Source organism: Erythranthe guttata, chromosome 5 (genome assembly GCF_056151865.1).
Source record: "Erythranthe guttata isolate IM_541 chromosome 5, IM_541, whole genome shotgun sequence".
Taxonomy (NCBI): Eukaryota; Viridiplantae; Streptophyta; class Magnoliopsida; order Lamiales; family Phrymaceae; genus Erythranthe; species Erythranthe guttata.
Genome location: NC_142537.1, coordinates 3,892,325 through 3,917,169, shown reverse-complemented (window position 1 = coordinate 3,917,169; position 24,845 = coordinate 3,892,325). Strand labels below are relative to the sequence as shown.

The 24,845-nt window shown below is 36.6% G+C and overlaps 4 protein-coding genes across 5 annotated transcripts; 2 read left to right on the top strand and 2 right to left on the bottom strand.

Annotated features, from left to right (window-relative positions):
- The first annotated feature begins 353 nt into the window (after positions 1-353).
- On the top strand, positions 354-6,175 carry LOC105960040 (RING/FYVE/PHD zinc finger superfamily protein). Its single transcript, XM_088818647.1, has 9 exons — positions 354-493; positions 633-1,599; positions 1,715-1,989; positions 3,079-4,176; positions 4,257-4,415; positions 4,510-4,837; positions 4,941-5,011; positions 5,125-5,247; positions 5,456-6,175. Exons 2-9 carry the CDS (start codon positions 654-656, stop codon positions 5,825-5,827), a joined length of 3,372 nt encoding a protein of 1,123 aa, XP_088674773.1. The 5' UTR covers positions 354-493; positions 633-653; the 3' UTR covers positions 5,828-6,175.
- Positions 6,176-7,486: 1,311 nt separating this feature from the next.
- Positions 7,487-15,908, top strand: LOC105960039 (ubiquitin carboxyl-terminal hydrolase 9). The gene is made up of 14 exons (XM_012984210.2): positions 7,487-7,854; positions 7,985-8,168; positions 9,295-9,540; positions 9,893-10,037; positions 10,247-10,306; positions 10,394-10,489; positions 11,186-11,569; positions 11,658-11,798; positions 12,248-12,418; positions 13,579-13,836; positions 13,946-14,094; positions 14,529-15,062; positions 15,147-15,423; positions 15,511-15,908. Exons 2-14 carry the CDS (start codon positions 8,008-8,010, stop codon positions 15,673-15,675), a joined length of 2,787 nt encoding a protein of 928 aa, XP_012839664.2. The 5' UTR covers positions 7,487-7,854; positions 7,985-8,007; the 3' UTR covers positions 15,676-15,908.
- A 760-nt stretch (positions 15,909-16,668) lies between these two features.
- Positions 16,669-20,068, bottom strand: LOC105960038 (Glycosyl hydrolase superfamily protein). Of its 2 annotated transcripts, none has more exons than XM_012984208.2 (3): positions 19,381-20,068; positions 18,143-19,272; positions 16,669-17,208 (listed from the first exon to the last, which is right to left on the bottom strand). In XM_012984208.2, the coding sequence occupies exons 1-3, from the start codon at positions 19,442-19,444 to the stop codon at positions 17,131-17,133; spliced, it is 1,272 nt and encodes a 423-aa protein (XP_012839662.2). In that variant the 5' UTR covers positions 19,445-20,068; the 3' UTR covers positions 16,669-17,130. The 2 variants fall into 2 exon arrangements, with proteins under 2 accessions (XP_012839662.2, XP_012839663.2); XM_012984209.2 differs by having other exon boundaries at positions 18,143-19,269; positions 19,381-19,662.
- Positions 20,069-22,278: 2,210 nt separating this feature from the next.
- On the bottom strand, positions 22,279-23,374 carry LOC105959997 (uncharacterized). Its single transcript, XM_088818651.1, has 2 exons — positions 23,119-23,374; positions 22,279-22,727 (listed from the first exon to the last, which is right to left on the bottom strand). The coding sequence occupies exons 1-2, from the start codon at positions 23,233-23,235 to the stop codon at positions 22,623-22,625; spliced, it is 222 nt and encodes a 73-aa protein (XP_088674777.1). The 5' UTR covers positions 23,236-23,374; the 3' UTR covers positions 22,279-22,622.
- Between the last annotated feature and the right edge of the window lie 1,471 nt (positions 23,375-24,845).

The window sequence follows — 24,845 nt, the reverse complement described above, 5'->3', positions numbered from 1 at the left end:
ATCAACAATTTTAGCAATTTACATCAATTTTCCGTTAGTACTAACGGAATCACGATTGTGCCCTTCACGGCATTAACTGACGGACTAACAGTATATTAACTAAAATGGCTAAAAATGTTGATTTACAGAAATATGAGGGACTAAATATTTATAAACATAAGGACTAAATGTAAAATCGGTGCCAACTTAAGGGATGAACACTGAATTTTTTCATTATTTATTATATTTTTCAAGTTTAGGAAAGGATTGAGACTATTTGGGAGCCGTTTGGTTAACCCGGGAAGTATCGGGTCGGGACGCTCCGGAGGTTCCGAATCGGGTCAGGATATTTTGGTGCCACACTAAAGCTACCCGGGTCGGCACGTCACGGACGTGACTTCAATTCCTCAAACCCAATTTTACTACGCTCTGGGTTCCGCTCTCGTTCGCTCAAAGCGAAAACACTGAATCAGCAAATTCAACCACTTTTCTGCTTCAATCATCGCTTCCAGAGGTACGTTTTCTCTCTCGGCATAACGATTCTGGGTTTAATTTGTGCTATTAACGGAAGCCCATGGAAGAAACTCACCGGATTATTAAAAAAAAAGGTTATATACGTGAGAATTAGGGTTTGATTGGGAATTCGTAATTAGGTGTGGGGGTTTTAGGCAGCAATGAAAAGCCGGTCGCATCGGCTTCCGGTGTCGGAACCCCGCCACGACGACTGGGTTGACGGGTCATGGACGGTGGACTGCGTCTGCGGTGTTAATTTCGATGACGGCGAGGAGATGGTGGATTGCGACGAGTGCGGTGTGTGGGTGCACACGCGCTGCTCGCGTTACGTCAAGAGTGAGAAGTCCTTTTCTTGCGATAAATGCAAGAACAAAACCAGCGGCGGCGGTGGTGGTGGAGGGGGCGGCAGCGCCAGGAATGACAGCGAGGAGACAGAGGTGGCTGAGTTTCTAGTTGAGCTTCCCACCAAAACCCTCAGAATGGATACTCCTAATCCGGCGAGTGTTTCGTCGCGCAGGCCGTTTAGGCTGTGGACTGATATTCCAAAGGAGGAGAGGGTTCACGTGCAAGGGGTGCCTGGTGGCGACTCTGGTTTGTTCTCCGGTAGCGGAACGTCGTCGGTTTTCGGTTCCGGTTTGTGGAAAGGCAGCAGTTATGTTCCTAAAAAGTTCAAATTGAAGTATAGTGATTTTCCGTGTCTGAGTCGTGTAGGTGATGATGAAAACCAAGATAAGGAGATGGAAGAAAATGCCAATCAAGCTGATAATTGTGCTGGGGCGTTATTCTCTTTGTTGAAGGACAACGGGAATACCCTGCGTACTCCTCTAGTGGATTCTGTTGGTGTTAAAAGTGCTGTTGAAGATGGTGTGTGCAATGATTTAGTGTCTACGAGACGGAAGAATAAATTATGTGGTGAAAATACGGGTTTTGTGGGCCCTGTGGATGGCGTAAAGAAGGAAATTGGTTCGGTTACAATTGTGCTACACTCTGGAAAGCGGAGGAAAGATGATCTTGGAATATCCAAGGATCAAAAGAAAAAGAAAAAAATGAAGACTATTGAGGAAGAGGGTGGCCGTAAAAAGGTGACTGCTCATTCTTCTAAAGCAGGTGAATGGTTGCTTTGTTTATGATTATTATTATTATTGCATTACTTTCAACTTGATTGCATTCGTCAATATATGCTGGCCAATAAATATTGTTTATGTTCCGTTGAAACAACCAGCTTCGACATTCTCTAGTGATGCGAAACATTTGGAATATGCCGAGTCCGGCAAAGATGTTATGCGCGATCAACCATCGTATGGACTCGGTGAATGTGCTACCAACTCAGCTTCCACTGAACGTGGCAGAAATGATGTATTAAGTAGTGAAGTGTCAAGGGTAGGGAATGGAGGAGATCAAGGTCATATGGGATCTGAGAATTTTGCTAAAACCAGTAATGGCATGGAAGCATTAACCGAACTCAATGGTATCGGGAGGAATCTTGTAAAAGAAGAGGTACGTGTAGATATGTCAGTGACTTAATTTATTTTGAATAATGTCATTTGCATGATATGAAATTCATTTTAATGTCACTTCATACAAAACAGAGATGCCTCTGGCAAATTTTGTTTGTGATTTCATTATGTCTGCATTTGCGAATTGAAGCTGTGGTGTTGGCTGTTCGAGGACTTTATTTTGCTAATCACTATAGATTTTCTGGACTTGCTTGTAGTGGTGTCTCAGCCTACTTTTGTTATTGTGACTTTGAAGTCACCACAATCGTAGATGAGGATAGCCTAGGAAATTGTTTGTGATGTAGGTTATTGGAGTTCATTGCCAATTCATATCTTTTCACTTATTGTATTATTCTCTAGTATCTTTATCAGACAGCTGATTAAGCAATAGTTGATGTTGCTTACTCTTGTTACAGTTTGTATCTAGGATTCCTAATATGACACTTCTGAAAAGGTAAGCAATTGACAGTGGGGGGCATAAGGGTAAAGATATTTTTATCCAACCGAGTGCCATATCTTCTTTTCATCAATCTATTAGAGCATCTCCAACCATCCCACTTTTGAGAACATGATTATACCATTTGTGGACAAAAAATCCAACTCCAACAGAAAGGCTAAATTTAAGGTGGTCTGCTAAAGTCAAAGGTCGAGCTGCTATATATATACTAGCTACTGTTCACACCAGCTAAATGAAACTTCCGACTTTAAAAAATAATTTTGGGTTGTAAAAGAAATGAACTTCCAACTTCCACATATTTGTTTGTTCTCAAGATATGCTTATTATATTTGATTTCTGTTATTTAATTTATAAATTAATGATTTGCATATTGTTTATTGATATTGGCAATTTGGCAGTATAAGTTTCTGATTTCTATTTCTAATTAATTCTTCGGCAGATTGTATAATCTACAAGTACCTATAGTAATAGAAAAAATGAGAAGTAATTAAATATAATGAATGGAATAATATAGATGGTATGATTGGAGTAGAAAGTTAAAAAAACACTTGCTAAAACACCGTTCTCCACCTATAATATATATAGCATTTCTGTTTTTACCTTATAAATTGAAAATTTTATTTGTTTATATAGGTTCTTGGGGATACTCTTCAGACCTGTCAGGATGTTGGACGAGATACTAGAAGTGCAGAAATTGGCTCACATAATAAGGAACACACAGTTGTGGATTTGAGAATTGCTAGTCCAGATGCTAAAGAAAGTCGACCGGGCCAAAGTTCGGACATTGACGAGGACAACTCAAGGCCTAATAAGAAATTCAAAAGCGAGACTAATGCTCATGATAATGGACATCACCATATTGAGTCTTTATCTCTGAATGATGGGAAACCAGACACCATGAAAGCCAATACACAGTATCCCGAATTGTCTGTTAATATTTACGCTGAAGAAGGTAAAGTAATCGAGACATCAGTTCCGAGTTCAGAAGCAAGTGATCAAAAGGGGGTTGATGCTAGCAGGAGGCTAACTGTTGCTAGTTCTAGAACAGATAAATTTGATGAACCACCTGATAATCCCTCTCAATCGAAGCGAGAACCTTCTGGTTCAGAAGGTTCCATGGGAGCAAGGAGAAGGTCTTCAGGACTTAAACATAGTTCACAAGTGGCTGATGAATCGCCTAAATCTAATGGCACACCAAGAAGTCATTCAACAGCTTCTTATCAGCGTAAAGCAGTGGTTTCTGTGGTAAAAACTGCTTCAACTTCAGGCAGCATTATGTCCAAATCGTCCGACAAACGGGTGGATGCAACTGCCCCGAATCCTTCTATTAACAGTAGACAGAAGGAATTGTCTGAAAGCAGTGTGGGAACTATGGAAGAAAATGCTTCAGTTGACATGGTTGAGCGTGAAGAAAAATGTGGGAGGCCGAAGAAATTTGTCAAAGAACATCCAAAGCAGAACATTCTGTCAAAAATATCAGAGTCAACTAAACTGTCACATACATCAGATTCTAAAAGACCATCATCCGATTCAAAGGATTCCAAAATACAATTGGTGTCAAATGTGGAGTCTAATTGTGTTTCTGGTGAATGTGCTAGTCCACCACGAATAGAAAGTGCTTCAAGTGTCCAGAACAAAGCTGCACCTGGAAAAGGTGAAAAGTCAGGAAATGTGGCATCGATGAATGCTCCAACATCTTCAAATGCCCCTGCAATCTTGAGTGATGAAGAGGTAAAAATCAATAACGCGAAACTTTTCGTTCCATGTTTTAGTTATAATAAATTTATCTCTATACGCTATTCCACTTGCAGCTTGCTTTACTTTTACATCAAGAACTCAATAGTTCTCCAAGAGTTCCTAGGGTGCCACGCATGCGCCATGCTGGCAGTTTACCTCAGTTAAATGGTCCAAGTGCAACAAGCACGTTAATGAAGCGAACATCTAGTTGTGGAGGAAAAGACCATAACGTGGTATGCCTATTTTAGTTTTACCTGCTCAATTAGCTTTTTCTTACCATTTATTACTTAATTGAGGCGGTGAGTCTGATTATAACAAATTGATTAGGCTTCTAAGAGGAGAAGCAAGGATTTATTAGGAGAAGCTTCTCATGGTTCTCTGGATGTTGTCAATGAAGCTACAATAATGGAGAGAAAGCCTTCTTCACCAGATAACAGGAGGCGAGATTCTAGTCACAGGGTAGATTTGCTTTCAAGAAAGGAGGCAGATGGTGTGGTTAAAAGTGTGCGTTCTGTGAAGAAAACAAATGTCAGCTCCTCATCATCACCCAGTGAAGCCAATGGACATAGTTTGTTATCTAGCCGCCCCTCCTCAAGGAATATTTCTGATGATGATCCAAGGATGGCTGGTCGTCTAACAAAACGCACTCTACCTGGTTTGTACTCTTTCAGACAGAAAAGATTCTCTTAATTGCGCATGTAATACAGATTACTTGCACATGGTTCTGCCCTCACTGTTGGAGATGTTATGTTTTGTAGGTTTGATTGCTGAGATTATGAGTGAAGGAAAACGTATGACTTATGAAGAACTCTGTAATGCAGTTGTGCCGGTATGCTACTGTACAAGTTGTTTTGTTAATGTTGCATGATTTTTTTCAGTGATTTTTATTTATTTGATTGCCCTTTCCTTCTTAAATGACTTAAAAGTATTTTTTTCCCCTAGCATTGGCCTCATCTAAGGAAGCATAATGGAGAGCGTTATGCATATTCAAGCCACTCCCAGGCTGTACTCGATTGCCTGAGGAACCGAAGTGAATGGGCTCGTTTAGTTGATCGTGGTCCCAAGGTATTTTCGTGCAACCTTTCTGTATTCAATATTCCCCTCTCGTGAGTATTTTAAAATCAATCGGGTCTGAACTCGGAGTTTGTGTGAACTGTTATTATATTTATTTTTTTAGCATTTTCAGATTCTGATTACGAGCTTTTTAAAATTGATGTGGTAATGTGCCCCACATGAACTGAATGTTTATGTCTGAATAATAATTATGTTCCAGACAAGTGCAAGTAGAAAGCGGCGCAAACTTGATGGTGATTCCGTAAGTATAGATTCAGAGGATAACGACAACGAAGATAACAACAGAGTGAAAAATGCAAAGGATTCTGGGGGCAAGAGTTTCGAGTCACACCCGGAAAACGACTTCCCTAAAGGAAAACGAAAAGCCAGAAAGGGCAGGCGACTTGCTTTACAAGGCAAAGGTATTATCAGAAAACGGAGACGTAGGGCTGATGTTGTTAGTGATGATGAAAGTGACTCCTTTTCTACTTCCAGCGAAGAAGATAGTATGTCCAGTGAAGAAGAGATACAGAATGGCGGGACTTCTATAATTGGGAGCGAAGCCTCTGCCAGCTCGGACGAGGCTCGATAAATCTCTTCATATTTAATACCCCTTTTCTTTTTCTTTTTTCTCCTTTTCTTTTTTATTGCTAAATTTGCTGCAAAATGCGTCGTGATATGTCTTTTCTGTGCTCGATGCACATATGTAACATTAGTGTAAATACAGGTTTATAGTGTATTAGTGTGAGTTGGCGATTGCGATTAGTATCACTAGGGGTAGTTTTGTAATTAGATTCTTCAGTATAGAATTTACCTGTATTGCTTTCAGTTAGCGATTGCGATTTTTTGTTTGCTTTCGGAATCTGTATTGCCGATTTGTATGGAACTCTAACGAAAAAAGTAGCATCTGTTGAAAAGAGTATTCATTACTTGTAGTTTACTTTTGAATCTTATTTATTCTTGGTATGTTTGCTGATGGAACTTAACTTGTTGGCCTTGGAAAAGGTATCCAGTTGCTTTGAACAACTTCCCTTACTTTGTGGTGAGCATGACTTGTATATAGAGTTTCATATATTTAAGGGACAATTACACCTACATAATTACATATAAATCCCTTGTAATTCTTAAATATTGTTTAGTGTTCTTTTAACTATAAATTCATTAAAAAATATTATAAGAAACATTGCTAAAAATCGAACTTATTAGTATATAATTAGTTCGTTAGTTTAATTATACGTTTTCGGAATATTATAGATCGTTCGGTGTTTGTGACGCAGATTTCGACTTTACAAATTCTTTGAAACATTGTATGAAGTTTCTATAATTAAAAGGGTTAAATACACTTAACTTCTTCATACATGGAATATGTAACATTTACTTTAAATTTTCTAACATTTTTAACATCTAATACCAAAAGACATTCATATCTTAATAAACAATTGTGAGAAATACTACTACTACATACATATTTTTATATTATAATAATAGTAATTACAATTCATCAAAAATGTTTTGATTATATTTAATATTAATTACTAATTATTGCTATCTTTTTAACGGTTAATATGGTGTTTTACAAAATATGAAAAGTTGGTGGCTCCAACAATTTATAGATGACAATGAGTCGTTTTTGGGACGAGTTTGCATGTATGCAAACCCAAGCCAGACCCGTCAGATCGTTAAACTTTTAGACACAGAATAAATTTAATATTTATTTACTTTGATAATATTTTATTAACAAAACATTTCAAGTTTCAAATAGAATATATATTCTACAAATGTATGCATTTCATGTAAGTGAATAATATAAATGTGATTAATTATATTTAATTTCTACAATAAATAAAGTTTTGAAGGCATGAGCATTTAAACGTAGTTTATGAGTAATGAAATTCATGAAATGAAATGGGCAAGGGTGAAAGTTGCAACAGATATTCCGAATTCCAAAAAAATTCAGTTTTGAACAATATTTTTCATTCAAAATTCCGAAAGTTGCGATTTACGATTTTTTTTTCCAATATTTTTTTGGAACATAATTGGAATAAATATTAATTATCAATTTTTGACCCGATTTAATGTTTGAAAATTTCAATTATTTTCCCAAAATTACACTTGTGATACCAATATTACTATATTAGCATGCATTTCATACATGTTGCTGAAAAAAAAATGAAATTTTAGAATTCCAACAATTTCGAAACAAAATTTGTCAATTTTTAATAAGTATTTTCGTTCTAGTATGGATTTTTTTAACAGAATTGAAATTAAATTTTCACTTCAGAAAAACAAAAATGTATTCCGGGTCTTTATTCCGACCCGTTTCCGACCAAGATGATTTCCGGGTCTCACCAAACCCGTACCGATTGCCTTCCCAACTCAAGAGACGCTAATAGCCAACTGTAAACAAATGGTTGAAAAATTAAAAATCGTGGAAAAACAAACAATACATTTCTCTGTGCTTTCTCGAATTTTCTCTCACTAGATTTTCTCCCTCTACCACCGAAACATCAAATTCAACATTCTTCCTGCAATCTAGGGTTCCCCATCTCACTCCTCACGTACACATACATAGATTGTGTTGATGCACTTTTTCTGATTCATCACATTCACTGATCGTTGGTGAGTTTAATTAATGTCTTCAATTTTCCCCTTCAATTTTTTTTTTTGTTTTCTTCTTCTTTTTGATCTTATTCTGAAATTCAAACGGATGTTTGGATTCGCTGTACTGAGGATTGTATTTGTTGCCTAGGATTGAGTTTTCAGGGATAAACCATGACGATTCCAGATTCGTCGGGGTATTGTTATATGATGGAGAACGGATCGATAGAATTGCCATGCAAGCCGGAGGAAGAGAAGAGGATTGTTCAGGAGTTGACCGCCAAAGCTGAGGCTAATTTGCGCGAGGGAAATTTGTATTACGTCATCTCGAGCAGGTTTTTTTTTTTTTTTTTTTTTTTTCAAAATTGCTTCTGATAGTTGATTAAGTAGTCGATTCGACCTCTATTTTGTATCTTATCTTGATAGATCTTATTTAGATTGTTAAAAGATGGAGGAATAGTGTAATCTGTGTGCTCATTTGGTGGGGTATTTCTATGTTTCAACCATAGTTCTATTGAGAAGGGTATTCCATCTGCTTCCTGAGTTATGCTTGAGTTTTGAAATAGATTATTAACTCCGAGTTTTATGCATCTTTTGAATATATGAGCGCCTGGGTAGAATTTTCCGGTTAATTTTTCTTTAAGGATTGCATCTTAAATGTGCAATATAAGTCCATTTCATGTAACAGATCTATTGGATTTATGATTACACCTTTTTTCTTCCAATGCTAGCATATGGTTTAAATTTAGTCGGCGATTGGGATTTGGAAGTAACATGGTTACGATTGGAAATAGCGTTGATTCTTATTTCTTGCAATGTTAACTGCAAGCTACAAATTATATTTATATTTGTGACAAGAAACAGGTCAGTTCACTGAGTATTGTCGAGTCTAACATTTTGTTTGTTTTCGTGAGGGTACAGAAAGGCCTTACACTTCCTCTGGATTAGAAAAAAACAGTATTATATCCCTATTGCGGAATTCAAGGGTCAGGAGGGTAGGGAGGGGATGTAAATTTTAGTAAGGGAAGAGAGTCTATACTGGGAAAGTGCTGTATTTTACTTTCCTTGATCTTTCCCAGCTACATAACGAGTAGTCTTTTAGATTGAATTGCCACATAGTTCTCATGATATCCGTATCAATCATCAGTTGAAGGTTAAATCGGGATGTAAGATCTAATGAGAATCTCAGACATGCTAATTTTAAATTCTTGAATGATTTCTTGGTGTGAAATTTGAAGAGTGACCAAGGATTTTTGGACATAAAAACTTATCATGTTTTCTTAAAACTGTATAAATGGTTACTTTAGTTCATTATCATGTCGAGTAAGGCTTCTGTGACCCTAATTTTCTAATTTAGTAACTATTTTCAGATTGAAGGTGTTGCATTGCTGCCCAACTTCCAGTACTTTTTTATAGCATACTTGCAGCTGCATATTTATGTTACTATGCTACTTTTTTCAGGTGGTTCATAACCTGGCAAAGATATACTGGGAAGATAGAGGGTGATTATCCATTTGATGGCCATTCTATTGAATCTCAATTTACGATGCCATCTGTTATAGAAGATAGACCTGGACCTATTGATAACAATGATATAGTTGCAAACGGAATGGATAATGAAGATGATCTGCAGGTTCTAAGAACTTTGGAAGAAGAGAAAGATTATGCATTAGTTCCACAAGAAGTTTGGGATAAGCTCTTGAAGTGGTATTTGTTCTGACTGCAATCTCCTCTCACTTCCATTCTTCAACAGAGTACCACTGACATATCTAGAGAGGCGTTTCAATGGTTAAGAGGCCCATAGTCATCAGTTGTTTTGAAATCTAGTACACTTCTCATTTATCCTTATCATTGAAGAAAATAACGCAGAAAAAACATTTGCAGATGCCAACCTATTGCATGTCATTCTTTTGAGGGAAAATAAACATGTTTCTATTGGATGCTGCTTTCACTGAAAAAGGCTTAAATTCTATTTACGAGTCTGTGATGTATAGAATTGTATGTCTGTACTGCCTTGACATGCTCTAATTGTTGAATGATGTATGTCTTTTGTCCTCAGGTATAAAGGAGGGCCGGCATTGCCTCGAAAGATGATTTCTGTTGGGGATCAACAGAAGCAATTCATTGTGGAGGTCTTCCCTCTGTCTCTCAGGTTAATTGACTCTGGAGACCAGAGTGAAGTAATTATAAGACTAAGTAAAAAGGTCTCTCCCCCCATCATTTTGATACTTCTGATAATTTGTATTGCGAATGTATTCTCTGATGACATCCCATTAGTCCTGACACCATTATATTTTTTGATCATATATGCAGAAATATGGTTGATTTATTGTGCAAAGAGAAATAATCCATATTTCTTCATATCTAGTTTCGAAATATTTTCCTAACACATTCACCCTGATTTTGTGTTCAGGCTTCTTTACATGACCTCTACGAAAAGATTTGTCAACTCAAAGGTCTAGATCCGGAAAAGGTTTGCTCATAGAGTAATTATTTCATTATTGCCTCTGCCGATATGTTCAAATATAACGACTTCGTTTGTCTTTCCAAATTTATACAGACACGCATATGGGACTACTTCAATAAGCAGAAGCATACAATATTAAATTCTTCGAGTCAAACCCTAGAGGAGTCTAATTTGCAGATGGATCAAGATGTAAGCTTATGATACTTGCTAATACTATGAGAGAGATAACGATTTCTGCTCTTTGCAATAGTTCTATACGGCTGTCTACTACCTGCTAAAAGTGTGGGCTATTCGAAATGTATTAGTCTAATTGTGCATTGCACATCTTGAAAGATTTTTTTCTTTATATATTAGATGAAAAAATATGATAATTGCTTGAATGAGTGTGACAAGCAAAACATAGTAGAAGCCCAGTGCAGTTGATATGCTGAGAATTGTCTTATTATTTCTTCTACATTGTTAGCATCAATCTTAGTAGATAAGTCTAAGAGAAAAAACCCAATCAGAGGTTTAGATTTTACTTCAAAATTTCCTTCTTGAATCTATCGTTGTTCAGAAATACAAGTGCGAGAAGGCTTAGGCATGTATCCTATAAATTGCATTTCAGTGGATTTACTTCGATTTGTTGGAGAACAGTTTTTCAGGCTTGCTGTCTAAATTCATTCAATTGACTTTTCCTCTTTATAAGTTCTGTTAATTAGTTTAGCTTACAATCGAAACACCAAAGATCAATACTTCGTGGATTTATCGAGCTGTGTGATCACTGCTCAAAATTGCATTGCTGCATGACAAGATTTTTATGTGGGAATCTTTACATTTATTTGTTCTGTCGTAGTTTCGTTACATGTTTTCTGATTTCTGGAGGCCCTCTTTCTCTTTCTGTAGATTCTCGTTGAGGTGTCAACTGATGGATTTGGCAAGGATTATACTGGAAATGGCTTACAATTGGTTCCAATTGAGCCTTCAAGATCGACCTTTTCAATTGCTGGTGGCCCAAATATGTCCAATGGTTATTCAACTAGTAATAGCTCCAACCTATACCAGGAAAGTTCTTTAACTTCCACATATGCGGATATGGAGGACGGGTATGATGGTATGAAGCCTGTAACAGGAGGAGATAGGAGAGGTCTGGCAGGATTACAAAATCTGGGTAACACTTGCTTCATGAACAGTGCTCTTCAGTGTTTAGTTCATACGCCTCACCTTGCGCACTACTTCTTGCAAGACTACAGTGATGAAATCAACACACAGAATTCTTTAGGAATGCATGTAACTGCTCTGCCGTATCTTCGTTGCAAGATTTCTTTACTTGGTATATTGCAACGAGCGGATCGTAATGACTAATTTCACCTTGCAGGGTGAGCTTGCGCTTTCATTTGGTGAGTTACTGAGGAAACTTTGGTCATCTGGTCGAACTTCAGTGGCACCTCGTGCATTTAAGGGGAAACTTGCTCGTTTTGCTCCCCAGTTCAGTGGGTATAACCAGCACGATTCACAGGTTAGTTTTGGTTCGAATTTGGAAGGAAGATATTTATGTGATGTCTGTAGTGGGATAATACTTTTTCTCGCTCATGTTTTTTTAATAATTTATCGACATTTCATTTTTATATTGCACAATTAGCTACCAGAAACATACAATTTTTTATTCGGTTATAGGATACTTGAGAAAATTTGATATTGTGATAAAGACAGTAACTTAAATCCATGACGCAAACATGAGTAATAAGTTTTGGGTGCCTCTTGATATACTGTGGCTCTTCATGGTTGTTCTGATTTGTAGTTCTAAGAATGTAACATTGAATCCTTTTGGAAATTCTTAAAAAAATTATTTTTATACAGCTTTTCACCATGATATACTGGTTTTAACAAATGACCTTCTTTGTTGACCTGCTGGGTCTCTCAAAATTATCAATCTTTCTAAAAGAATGATATATAATTTTTCATTAGGAGCTCCTTGCCTTTTTACTTGATGGGCTGCATGAAGATTTGAATCGCGTTAAGCAGAAACCATATATGGAGATAAATGATTCTGATGGTCAGCCTGATGAGGAAGTTGCAGATGGGTTTTGGAGATATCACAAGGCGCGAAATGATTCCATAATTATAGATATTTGCCAGGTGAGTAACTAGGTCCTAGATAGATTTCGTTTTTGAATCATGTGGCTGCATTTTCCATTTATCCCTCTTATGATGGACTATTTTCACACTGACTGTTGCTTGATATTTTTTGTTCTGATAATAACTTTTTTTAAAATGCAACAAATATAATAGCATTCATACATGAGAAAATGTGAATTGTTTAATATGGAAAGACGTCATATTGAAAAAATGTATATGATCTCTTAGAATTAAAAATGCCAAACGAAGACATGTTAGACAGTAAAACACTCCTTCCGTTTTTGTGGCCAAAGGAGATTGATTTCCTCCCAGCCTTTGACTAGAAATGATAGTGGAAAGTTTAAGCAAATGTATGGATTTGATATTCGATAAATACCAGATAGTTTCATGACATCTTCAGGACCATATGGACTCAAAGGGGAATGGTGATTTCAGAAACTTGGTATGGTTTGATAATTGGTCGCGAGAACATGTATTTATTATGCTGGAACTCTGGAACTAAAAAGAGAAAAAAATAGTTAATTCCTATCTTAATATTAAATTTCCACTAACTACTATGAATGGTTTTCACACCAAGACAATGTATATTCTGAATATATTGCCATTGAATTTTTTTTTTTTTTTTTTTTTTTTTTTTTTTTTTTTTTATGCCCGTATATATTGCCCTTGATGGATTAAACAAAATCAGAACCGAAGAAATATTGTAAAAGTATATGGAGGTATTTATGACTTCTTGAATAGGGGGAATGCATTTTAATCTGGAAACCACTTCTAAGTTCTAATTAATTTTTAGAACACCAAGGATTCAGAGATAATGACAAAAATATTAAATTAGATAATCATGTTTGCCACAGAACAAGAAATTTTGAGAAAAAACATATCTTAAATTATCGGGGTATAAGAGTTTCTAATCAATACTCTATATTTCTTTCTTTGAAGCTATATTTTAACTCTTGACTTCTGCAACAGTAATTGCTACTATATTACAAAGTCTTCTTTTATTTAGCACCTATATGCACATTTTATTGATCTTAATTAATTGTTTTCAGGTAATAGTTTTTTCCGGAAAAAAAAGGGTCGTTTCATATACTTCTGAGCAGTACTAATTTTCTCTTAGTATATATTTCTGTGTCGTTTATCTAATGATTAATATTTGACAGGGTCAATACAAATCGACTCTGGTTTGCCCAGTTTGCGACAAGATATCTATAACATTTGATCCGTTCATGTACCTGTCGTTGCCTCTTCCTTCAACAGCTACTCGATCAATGACAGTAACAGTGTTTTATGGTGATGGAAGTAGCCTTCCTATGCCATTCACAGTTACTGTTCTAAAGCAAGGATGCTGCAAAGATCTTAACCAGGCTTTGGCTAATGCGTGCTGCTTAAGTAATGATGAATACTTGCTCCTTGCCGAGGTAGATATAGTTCGCTAATTTAATATGCCCTATTGATGGTAGAATGCTAGGAGTTTTGCATTTATCTTTTGGTACCACAGTTCATATGAAGCTGCCTTTAAATTTATAGGTCTACGAGCATCGGATATATCAGTACCTGGAAAATCCATCAGAGCCTCTGGCTACAATTAAAGATGATGAATGCATAGTTGCCTACAGACTCCCCAAGAGGGACACAGTATTAACGAGAATAGAGATATGCCATCGGTACCTGGACACGTGAGTTTTCCCTTTTTTTCAATGGCAGCTTACAGAATTTATTTGTCAAAATTGGAAAAAAACTTCAGCTATCTTGCAATCATATGGACCTGTTTGTTTCTTTTATACTAAACTTCCGATTGTCAATTGCTTTAGAGGACATAAGCTGTTAATGTAAGAATTAAAAAAAAAAAAAATCATCGAATTTTACTAAAATCAAGTGCTTCGGAGGGCAAAGCCATTATTCTTGATTATTTGGAAGGAAAAGCCACGGCAATACTATGTCAGTGGCTCTAGCCATTAATTTACAATACTCTTAACAAGAATAGAACAAATTGCTGATGACTTGTTAGAATTATTGAATGTATTCCCACGGAGTTTTACTTGATCATAACCTACTCATGTGTGTGTATATCTATATATATTTACACATAATGCACATTTATTTTCTTCAGTGAGAGGAAGCTTTTCTTGACGCCTTTAGTGACTGTCATGGAAGATCCACAATCTGGAGCTGATATCGATCTTGCTGTCAGCAAAGTGCTTGCTCCTCTAAGAAGGAAAGTGTTTTCCACTTCGAAAACAATTGACAGCAGCACAGAAACCGACTCACCTATGACTTCAACAGAAGATCAAATGAACATCGACAGCACCCAATTGGGAACTACAGTCCAATCAGAAGAGGAAACAGAAGCAGCAGGAATGTCGAGCAGGGACTTGTCTTTTCGGCTCTGTATCACTGATGACAAGGGTTATGCCTGCAGGCCTATAGACAAGGACTCGCCCATAAGACCTGGTCGATTATTAAAATTCATGATGGAATGGACTGAACAAGAGCATGAATTATACGATTCTAGCTATTTAAAGGATCTCCCCGAGGTTAAAAGATCTGGATTTCTTTCGAAAAAGACCAAACAAGAGTCAATCTCTCTGTTTTCGTGCTTGGATGCATTTCTCAAAGAGGAGCCTCTAGGACCCGATGACATGTGGTATGTATGGTTGACTAACTATATATATTGGCATGTTGAATTTTCTTAACTTCTATTATTACATTCTTAAACGTTTAATTACAGGTATTGCCCTCGGTGCAAGGAACATAGGCAGGCGAGTAAAAAATTGGATCTGTGGAGGCTGCCAGATGTACTCGTCTTCCACTTGAAAAGATTCTCCTACAGCAGATGGCTGAAAAACAAACTGGACACATATGTAGATTTTCCCGTCGAAAATCTCGATATAAGCAAATATGTGAAGAGTAAGGACGCATCCGAAGGGTCACATGTGTACGAGCTTTATGCCATCAGTAATCACTATGGTGGCCTTGGTGGTGGCCACTATTCGGCTTACTGCAAGGTACTCGATTTACTATTTTTTCCCGTTTGTGATTATAAATTGAGAAACTATGGTTTAACTGAAATTTGTTAAACATTTTTCTTGCAGTTAATTGATGACAATAAATGGTATCATTTTGACGATTCTCATGTTTCGCCTGTGAGTGAGTCGGAAATCAAGACATCTGCAGCTTATGTGCTGTTCTATAGACGGGTTAAACGTAATATAAATGGAACAGCAGGCGAGCAATCAGAACAATTAGTACATCATTAGTTCTTGAAATGGAGTTTTGTTTTGGTGAAAAAGCAACATAGATCGGGAGCTACGCTAAAAATTACTTGTGCCAAGGAAGAAGATCTGTGATATAATTTTTTGAAGGCTATAACTTCTTTTAGGTAAGTGTTCCTTTTTATATGTAATTGTTGGCTTACTTTTTGGTACAAGGATATAAGATGTGTAATATGTTGACCTTTTGTTTTTGAGGAATAAAACGTCTATGAGTGATACGAGGGTTTTTTTTTGGGGGGGGGAAGGGGCGGGGGGAAATAATGTTTTTTTTCCCTTGAACTATACATCGATTTGAACGATGAACAGATGATTTTTTCCTCACGTTTATCCTGAATTTGAATTTGATGCCATTTTTTGCTACTTTATGGCTGGAAAGCTTTGCACATTCATGCATATGTTTTCTAAAGGGGTAAAAATGTCTTTTTTATGTGAAATTTCGAAAATGCAATCTATGCTGTTATTTAGTCCTACAATATGCTCGTACAATGGTGATTGACTTTAATGTATGCAGAATATTCGACAGTACAACCTGAGCTTTCACTAAAGTCACGAAAACATGCATTTTAAGGGGAATTTTATAGCTTCCATTTGTGTGTTATGTGTGCAAGTTAACTAGGCATGATTTTCATGAACCATTTGTTGGCATGGTAAATAGCGTGAATTCATAGTAATATTAGATGCGTTGAGTTGAGTTGAGTTGAGTAAATTCTTCACCCTTTGTCATCCCGCGCAAAATAATTACAATTTTGCAAATAATATTAAAAAGTGGGTTGCTTCCACAATAATCAAATCAAAGAGCAGCGCCAATGCGGATTTGCAACATATACAATTGAATTTGTTACAACACACTAAATGTATTAATGCACTATAAAACTAGATTGTGTGCTTTTTGTAACATCAGCTGAATTTAGTACGAGTAATTGTCGAGAGGTAGATTGTATCCATATCAAATGGCCTACGAAACGAGATAGATTAGAATTTAGATAAATGAATAATTAAAACACCCCAACGTACATAATTACATATAATCCTAGGATCCAAGATTCCTCAAAAAACATATTATAAGTAAAAGCAGGAAAGAAGAAAACATAAATTATACTCTAGATACCTCTCCTAGTAGAATACATATTACTAAAGCAGTAACCAGACTGAAACATGTGCTTTCTTTCTTTATATCCGTAGACAAAAATACTACAGACAGAAAAGAAAGCATGACTCAGTGCCAGCCTAAAAGAGAAAAAGAAAAAAAGAACAATGGATCTTTCTCATATCTCTCAGCACTCAATAAAATAATTGAGCCAACCCTCTTACAATGAATGATTCCAAAGAAGAATTTGCATGAAATAAAAGATATCGAATCCAACCTTTTTCCTCGGGCTCTTGTATTCTTTCGTGATTCTTTGTAGATGAAAAATCCGTTTTCGAGTTCACAAACACAATTCAAAGTTGGGATACTAGTATTATTGCAGAAACCATCACGGATAAAATAGACAACGCCCCTTGCAAAGGAAGTCTCTCCTGTAATTTAAACCAAAAAAAAAACCCGACATTACAAAACGTTTATAATGAATGATTAAGCGTAATGAAGTTGCTATCGGTTAAAAGATACGCAATTTAGCAAGAGAAGTTAAGTATAAGGTATCTCTAAAGCAATTCTGCAAAGATTTGGGTGGTCCAATGCCTTTTGCCATATTTGGAGATCTGTTATAATTTTAACCATCAAACCATGTATGTGGGTCATGGAGTTCTTTATTGATTGATTTTATGCAAAAAAGAATACCAACAATTAGTAAGAAAATAATGACATGACATGAATATTACTTGTTAATCCACACTTTCTGTAATCCTTACATTAGTGGAGTCATAATTTTAAGTTCGGAAATGATTCTGAAGGGGGCCGTTAGTTCTATTGTACACAACATATTTCTATATAAATAAATAGAGATTTGAGAAATGATGGGGGTTCATGGCCCCCGACCCTATAATGGCTCCGCCACTACTCACATAATCATCCATCTAAAATATATCATGGAAGTGCAATTTGAATTGGAGTGCCTCTCGAAGTTTCTATTCCACACTTTCAAATTTGTGGCAAAATGGTAAATAGGGTCAATTAATTTTTATCTACTTCTTAATTAATGCAAAACAAGATTTTATATCTTTCTTTTTGGCCCTTTTAATTAATTAATAAATGAAATTCTCTTTTTCTTTTTCCCCTGTCCAAGAAAATTAGGCATTGGAAACTTGAAACTGTCAGTTAAAGCAATTTGTCCACAACAGTAACTAAAGGGTATATGTTTACTTTTTACCTAAACCCTAAAACCTGTGCTATCATGCGCCACTCCCAATCCTAATCCTACGCCTCTCCGATCTATCTCTGCCGCCGGTACACATTATTCACAAACAAATTGACCAAACTAACACAGAAATAGAGAAGGAAAGAAATACTGACCGCGTCATCGGCAGTAATGGATAAGTAGGCATCGGAAGATGTTCCGGTAACCGCCGGCGGCGGACCGGACGACGTCGCACCACTTCCCGAGCCACCGCCACCCGACCCCGTCGTGTTCGTGCTCAGCAAGCCTTTCGCATTAAACCCTAGATTATACACCGGAGTTCCGTCGGGCTTGAACAGGCCGAAATTCCTCTCGGACGTCGGGCCGGGCTTCTGATTCTCGTTGAACAGAGCGAAAACGTGAACATCCAAATCCAAATTCGGCCTCATCGGCGTCCCCTTCTTCTGAGAAATCAGCTTAATCAGGTTCCCGTTGTACTTTCTCGCATTCTCCGGCGTCGCCCCGGCCTCATCGGCGTCGCCTTTCGACGGCCACCCCGTTTCCGAGACCTGCAAACACACGTTTTTGTAGCCGAGCCTCTCGATTGCGGAGTAGGTGGCGTCGATTTGGGCGTGGAACATGTTGTCGTAGTGCAGCGCCGAGACCTGGTCCACCGACGCCGATCGCGACTCGAACAGGACGAAATCGAGCGGCACCTGCTTCGGATTCGCCTTGTACGCGAAGTAAGGGTACGCGTTGATCGAGAACGGAGAACCGACTTTGCAGTGGAAATCGAGTATGCACGCCAATTTCTGCTTCAGATCTGACCGGAAAGCCCCGGCGGAGGGCGGGTAGGAAACTTCTAGAATCGCCAAATTGTGTGAGGTGGTGACCGTGACTTGCTTATCTAGGTTGAGCGAAACTAGGGCGGAGTGGATTCCTTCCATGGCGGGGAGGAGGTCGGCGGAGAGGGCGGAGTCGTTTAGGGTTAGAACTTCGTTCCCGAGGGTAATGCAGGTAATTTTGGTCGCCGGTAAGTAGGGCTGGACGTTCGTTTTGACCCAGGCCTGAGCTTGCTTGGGGTCTCGGACTTTGGATAGGTATTCGTTTCCGACGCCGACGATGAACTCGACGCCGGAGTTGGCGAAGGCTTTGAGTACGCGGGGATCGGCGTCGTAGAGCTTGACGCGGGTGACGCCGATGGATTTGACGAGCGGCACGACTGCCTCCGGGTGGGGGAGGTTGTTCGCGATCTGGCCGTAGTTTATGCCGAAGGCGGACGCCGCCGTGAAGAATAACGACGCTACTGCAGCAACAATAATATTTGATAAAATTAACGTGACGTCATCAATTATCAACTTATTTTTTTTTTTTTTTAATTTAATTACCTGAAGAATTAAAGTAAGCAATATACCTGAAAAGAGGAGCAGTGGTGATAATGTGGAGGAGTGGCGGAGGAGGTGGCTGCAGCAGTTCATTGTGTATAAAAATGGCGGTGAGCTTTTAGAGAGAGAAAGAGGAGAGAGAGAGAGAGTGAGTGATATTTTACTTGTGTGTTCCAAGTGTTGAACCCTGTTTCTTTCTTTAAACCTCCTCTTTCTGTGTTTTTATTTTTTATTTATTGTTTTTATATGCCTAACTTGATATCAACTTTAAATTAACAACACATATAAGGTTAACAACTGAACATATATTTAAATTTACAAGATCGCATCGCACCATAGTTTATTAATACAGAGTAGTATTATTTAGCGATTCGTACTGTCAATCATTGCTGCATTACTTTTTCTACCATAACTTCATTCCAATTACAAACAAATGTTTCTTATCAACTATTATTACAATACTCCACCCCTTTCCGGACTATTAAATACTCCCTCCATCCCATATTAAATTTCGCTCTGGATTGTTGCGTATAATTAGCTAATTAAGAGAGATAAGGGCTAAAATTGATAAAAAAATAAAATATGGTTATGGATTGTTGCGTATAATTAACTAATTAAGAGGGATAAGGACTAAAATTGATAAAATTACAGTTAATGTTTTATTGAAACTCTAAAATGAACAATTATTATGGGACAAAAAAACCCCAAAACATATATAATATAGGACCGATGGAGTAACTGTTTTATGCTCTATTAATAACATGGGATTGGTTCTCAATGGAGTTGGGTAGAGTGAATATTTAGGGAATATGTGTGTTTATACTTTATATATATAAAGGGCTTATTTTACATACATTTATGTACCAAATAAACTAGGGATAAACTCAAGCTGGATTCTTCATTTGACATACCCCTTGAGAGGCGAAAGTACAATACTACCCTTATATGCAATTTTCGGCCAAATTGCATTCAACATTTCTGATTCTGCATTTAGCATTTTGAAGTTTTTCAGTTCAAAAAACGACACCGTTTTGAAAATTTTCAGTTCAAAAAATAAAAACCGAATTAATCGCTCATTTTTGGGTTTGTTTTGCTCACACCTAGTAACCCTAAACCCAACTTGAATTTAAAATCTCCGGATATATTGTTTGGGGGCTCTCTTTATATTCTTGAGAGTGGGGTCACTGGCTTGAGAATTGCGAGACTTTTACGAATCACTTCACATGGTTTCAATTTCCAATCGGCCAAACCCACCACCCAATAACCAGTAACCAATATATATATATATATATATTATATACTATATATGTACAGATATTTTTATATATTCTCAATACATTTATCTTTTTTCATCTGTATCTCTATATCCAATTGGTTGTGTAACAGTGAAAAAAGACGCTAGTGGTGGAAGATGATTATTGAGGATAACAATAAACAATTCTGCAGATTGGAAAATAAATTGAACCAATGTAAAAAGAGCCTCCAATTTCTTTGGACATCTTTTTTGTGATAATTTTCTTGTTGTATTTCATACTCCACTAGTAGTTTGTTGGTTGCTTGACATTCCAAAATCCTCTTGGATCCCTTCTCATTAAGGGTGGAGATTGGACGGAATGAGTCGAATTCTATTTTTAAAGTTTTTTCGGAAGTTACAACGGGTACCGATTAACTCCAAACAAATCGAAATGCAAAAGTCCATTCTAATTTCAGAATGGTGCAGAATTGGCGGAATTTCCGAAGGTTCCACATCACTTTATTCTTCTAAAATATCTTTTTTCTAACACCTTTAAACTGCTACAACATATTTTATTTCGTCTCAAAACATAAACAAATATTCCTTTCATTATCAAATTATTCCTTCAAAATATATTCCCCAAACTAAAATGGAAATAACTCCCGAAACAAATCCAAACATAACCATTATCTATTTTGGAAAACAATGGGAATATTCGAAACTAAAATTGGATCGTAAGAATTTCCAATAATTTTATATACAATTTTGTTTCCGCTCAAAAAAAAAAAAAAAGGAAATCGGAATGAAAAATACGGTTCCAAATTCTGACATTTTTAGATCATAATCGGCGAAACTCGGAAATTCCTTTCCAACTCCACCCCCACTTCTCATATTATATCATTAATATAAATAAATAAATATATATATATATATATATATATATATATATATATATATATTTTACACAATTGACATAGATTGCAAATATACAACTGTCCAAGGATGATACCTTGTCAACTCATCCATCTCCATGAATCTGAGTCGGACAAAATGGATGATCGAACAAAAAATACGTGTTCGAATCTGGTTCATTGTGTCGACGAAAACAAATCTCACACATCTTTTCTAATGATCGTTCTTGAATCCGAGTAGCTATGTTTGATTTTAAACCCTACTCACACATGACATAATGAATTCATTTATTTTTACTAGTAGCTGTGATGTGAAAAGAGACAAGTTGTGATATGTAGAGGGGAACTTGAGATAATTCTCTTTCCACAACATAACCACCATTTATAAACCTTCTGCCTGTATTTTAGCAGTAGCAGATGTTACTGTTACACTTACCTAGTATTAGACGAGGTCTGAATTGCACGAAAACACAAATCAGGGGGGAGTATAAAGTCAGTCCCAATCACCAATCCTTTTCGTTTCTCTTTTCACATCATAGAACCGAAAGAAAAAAAACACTAAGACGAGATGCTGATCAAAGAAACTACTGAAAAAATTCTCCCTATGTGGATAGATCAATTATAAAGTTCCTACATTTACTTCGTATAACCATGAACAATTATCATTTGACTATCAAATAAATTAAAATCACGTCAAGGGAATGATTTTTGCAAGATCAACGAACCAAAATAAACCGCGCGAAGAATACAACAAAGCATCTCAGAATTAAGCTCGGTACTGCTTTAAATCAACTAAAAGAACAATTTCGTATATAAGAGTTAACAATTAAGAAGCCAAGATACATAGATCTAAAGAAAAGGAGACAACACGAGTATTAACCTAAACAAAACTCAAGGGGTACCATGGAAAACTACCATCCTTGAGTTAAATAATCGTAAAAAGCCTACACTTTTACATAAGTTCATTATTCTCCTCAACATACACAACAAGAAGGCAAGATATCCATCACTTTGACTCAAAGTCAAGAGCCACAAAATAATCGATCCGAGCCATTCACATTCTCACCCAAAAAATAAACATGTATTACTTTCTTGAAGAAAAAAAATAGCCGAACATTTTGATTATTCACCTGTGGGCGGTGATCAGTGTCTCTATGAACTTCAACCCATCATACTTCGGAACGAATTTTCCCTTCTCCGAGGAGATTGGAGGTGAATTTACCGATTTTCCCTTCAAACAAGAAGATAAAGAGAATACATTATTAGGTCAAGCTTAAGAAGAAATCGAACTAACGGACAAAGCACAGAAACGATTGGAGGTACACAACGATTTAATTGCTATCGGAACATAAAATTTAGACCTAATTTCGAATAAAATAACAAAAAATTGGAATCAGAGAGTGCTCTTGAATAACAATTAAGACCAAATTACAGAACATTCATTCTTATTTAGCACAATTGAAAATTCTCCATTAACACAACAATCACAGAGCTTAGAGGTTAAAAGGAATTTCGATTACACATCACCAAATCATCGAAAAAAAAAATGCTATCTTTTCTGTATGCAATTTATGACACAATTGGCAAAATCACCAACTACATGGGGGCAAAAAGGTAATTACCTGATAAGTACAGGAATTGATTGAGATGTCACGGTCACCGGAAATGGAGGAAAAGGAAGTAACGGCGGCGGTGGAAGCGGCGACCACCGACGCGACGAGAGTCAAAGAGGCCTTCATCTCTCCGCCGTCCGATCGGGAAAATCTCGCAGAGTAACGGCAGATCTATACAAACGGAGCACCAAACGGAATGGGCGAAATCCGACGAACCTCCGTCGCCGGATCTCGACCTAGATTAATATTTACCCTTTCGCTTCGGCTGTTGCTTTGTTTTTGCCGCTTTTGGGGTTCTAATTACTAATTTATATGCGATTCTGCTTCGTGAAGTAACTCACACGCTTTCCTCGATTAAATTATATTTGCTGCCTCAAATTATGGCTCAATTACATTAAACCCCCTGAACTATATATTTCTTCACATTTTAACCCCAAAACAATATCTTTAGGGTAAATTACAACCACCCCTGAGGTATGGTTATATTACAAAACACCCATCTTGTTTGGGTAGTTACAACCACCCCTTAACTATAAATCTTCTTACACGTCCATCCTTGCGGTTTCAAATTTATTGGAATGTTCGAGATTATATGGAATATTATCGCTTTTGTACCTGTTTTATCCCATTCGAACTCCGCATTTTGAAGCAAGATGATCATAATATGTGTTTTTTGGCTTGTATATATCAGATTGTGGTGCATCAGAAACTGTATTTTTACACAAAACGAGTACAAACTAGAGCACATTCTATGAAATCTATTGAATTTGTCCCCATAGGAGTGGAGATGTAAAAAAAACATAGTTGATGGGTAGATGTAATTATCCAAACAAGAGGAGTTTTGTCGTAAATTGATCATACCTCGGGGTGTGTTTGCAATCTACCCTATTTTTTTTTTTCTTAAACAAGGAATAGCGTATTGGATATATTTTTATTCAATATTTCTATCGGATAGTAGAAAAAAGATAAATACGAAGACCATGTAAAATTGATCACGTCAACATAAATAAGATAATAAAATATATGTATAGTGGGTTGATCAAATTAATTCAATATAATAAAATTATGTAAAAGCATCAACTAGACACCACATATGAGATGTCATAGTTTCTTACGACACCAGCAAATTCCAAAGCATATAGTGTGCCAGATTATCCTTATTGGGAACGTATATTATTGTATTTTTTATAATATTTTTTAGTAAAGAAAATTCACAATTGAATTAACTATATAGGTGCATTGGATAAATCTATATTCTCGTATAATAGCTTGTAAATTAGGTAAAAAACATAAATTGCACTAAACTAAACACATGTGATAAGTTTTGTCTAGCGACTATCGTTAAGGAAATTCGAACTTGGGTCACTTAATACAAATTCTCTTGCTCCAACCATTAGGCCGTTTCTTGCGGAACGTGTATATTGTATTTACCTTCGATTGAGTGATGACAGTCTACACTAGGATTAAAATATTCTATAAAAATGAATTAGTTAATTAAAAATTCGAGTTTCAAATCCTTTTACGAAACAGTTTTTAGGTCGAGTTCGCCGTACATGGTTAGCTTAGTATTCTTTATATTCTTGTATAGTAAACATATATTCTCGTATAATAGCTTACAAATCATACGAGAAACGTACACCACATACACTAGTTTAATCATGTGTGACAAACTCGGTCTAGCAACCGTTTCGAAAGGGATTCAAACTTGAGTGAATTGATATAAATTCGTTTGCTCC

Excerpts from the sequence above, each read along its gene's own strand:
- LOC105960040 (XM_088818647.1), top strand. The coding sequence starts at position 654 with ATGAAAAGCCGGTCGCATCGGCTTCCGGTGTCGGAACCCCGCCACGAC. Across the intron at positions 4,177-4,256 it reads CAATCTTGAGTGATGAAGAG|CTTGCTTTACTTTTACATCA; the intron begins GTAAAAATCAAT and ends TTCCACTTGCAG. Across the intron at positions 4,838-4,940 it reads AACAAAACGCACTCTACCTG|GTTTGATTGCTGAGATTATG; the intron begins GTTTGTACTCTT and ends TATGTTTTGTAG.
- LOC105960039 (XM_012984210.2), top strand. The coding sequence starts at position 8,008 with ATGACGATTCCAGATTCGTCGGGGTATTGTTATATGATGGAGAACGGA. Across the intron at positions 11,570-11,657 it reads AGAATTCTTTAGGAATGCAT|GGTGAGCTTGCGCTTTCATT; the intron begins GTAACTGCTCTG and ends TTCACCTTGCAG. Across the intron at positions 13,837-13,945 it reads AATACTTGCTCCTTGCCGAG|GTCTACGAGCATCGGATATA; the intron begins GTAGATATAGTT and ends TTAAATTTATAG.
- LOC105960038 (XM_012984208.2), bottom strand. The coding sequence starts at position 19,444 with ATGAACTGCTGCAGCCACCTCCTCCGCCACTCCTCCACATTATCACCA. Across the intron at positions 19,273-19,380 it reads ACCACTGCTCCTCTTTTCAG|TAGCGTCGTTATTCTTCACG; the intron begins GTATATTGCTTA and ends TTGTTGCTGCAG. Across the intron at positions 17,209-18,142 it reads CCATTACTGCCGATGACGCG|GAGAGACTTCCTTTGCAAGG; the intron begins GTCAGTATTTCT and ends TTTAAATTACAG.
- LOC105959997 (XM_088818651.1), bottom strand. The coding sequence starts at position 23,235 with ATGAAGGCCTCTTTGACTCTCGTCGCGTCGGTGGTCGCCGCTTCCACC. Across the intron at positions 22,728-23,118 it reads TCAATTCCTGTACTTATCAG|GGAAAATCGGTAAATTCACC; the intron begins GTAATTACCTTT and ends TCTTGTTTGAAG.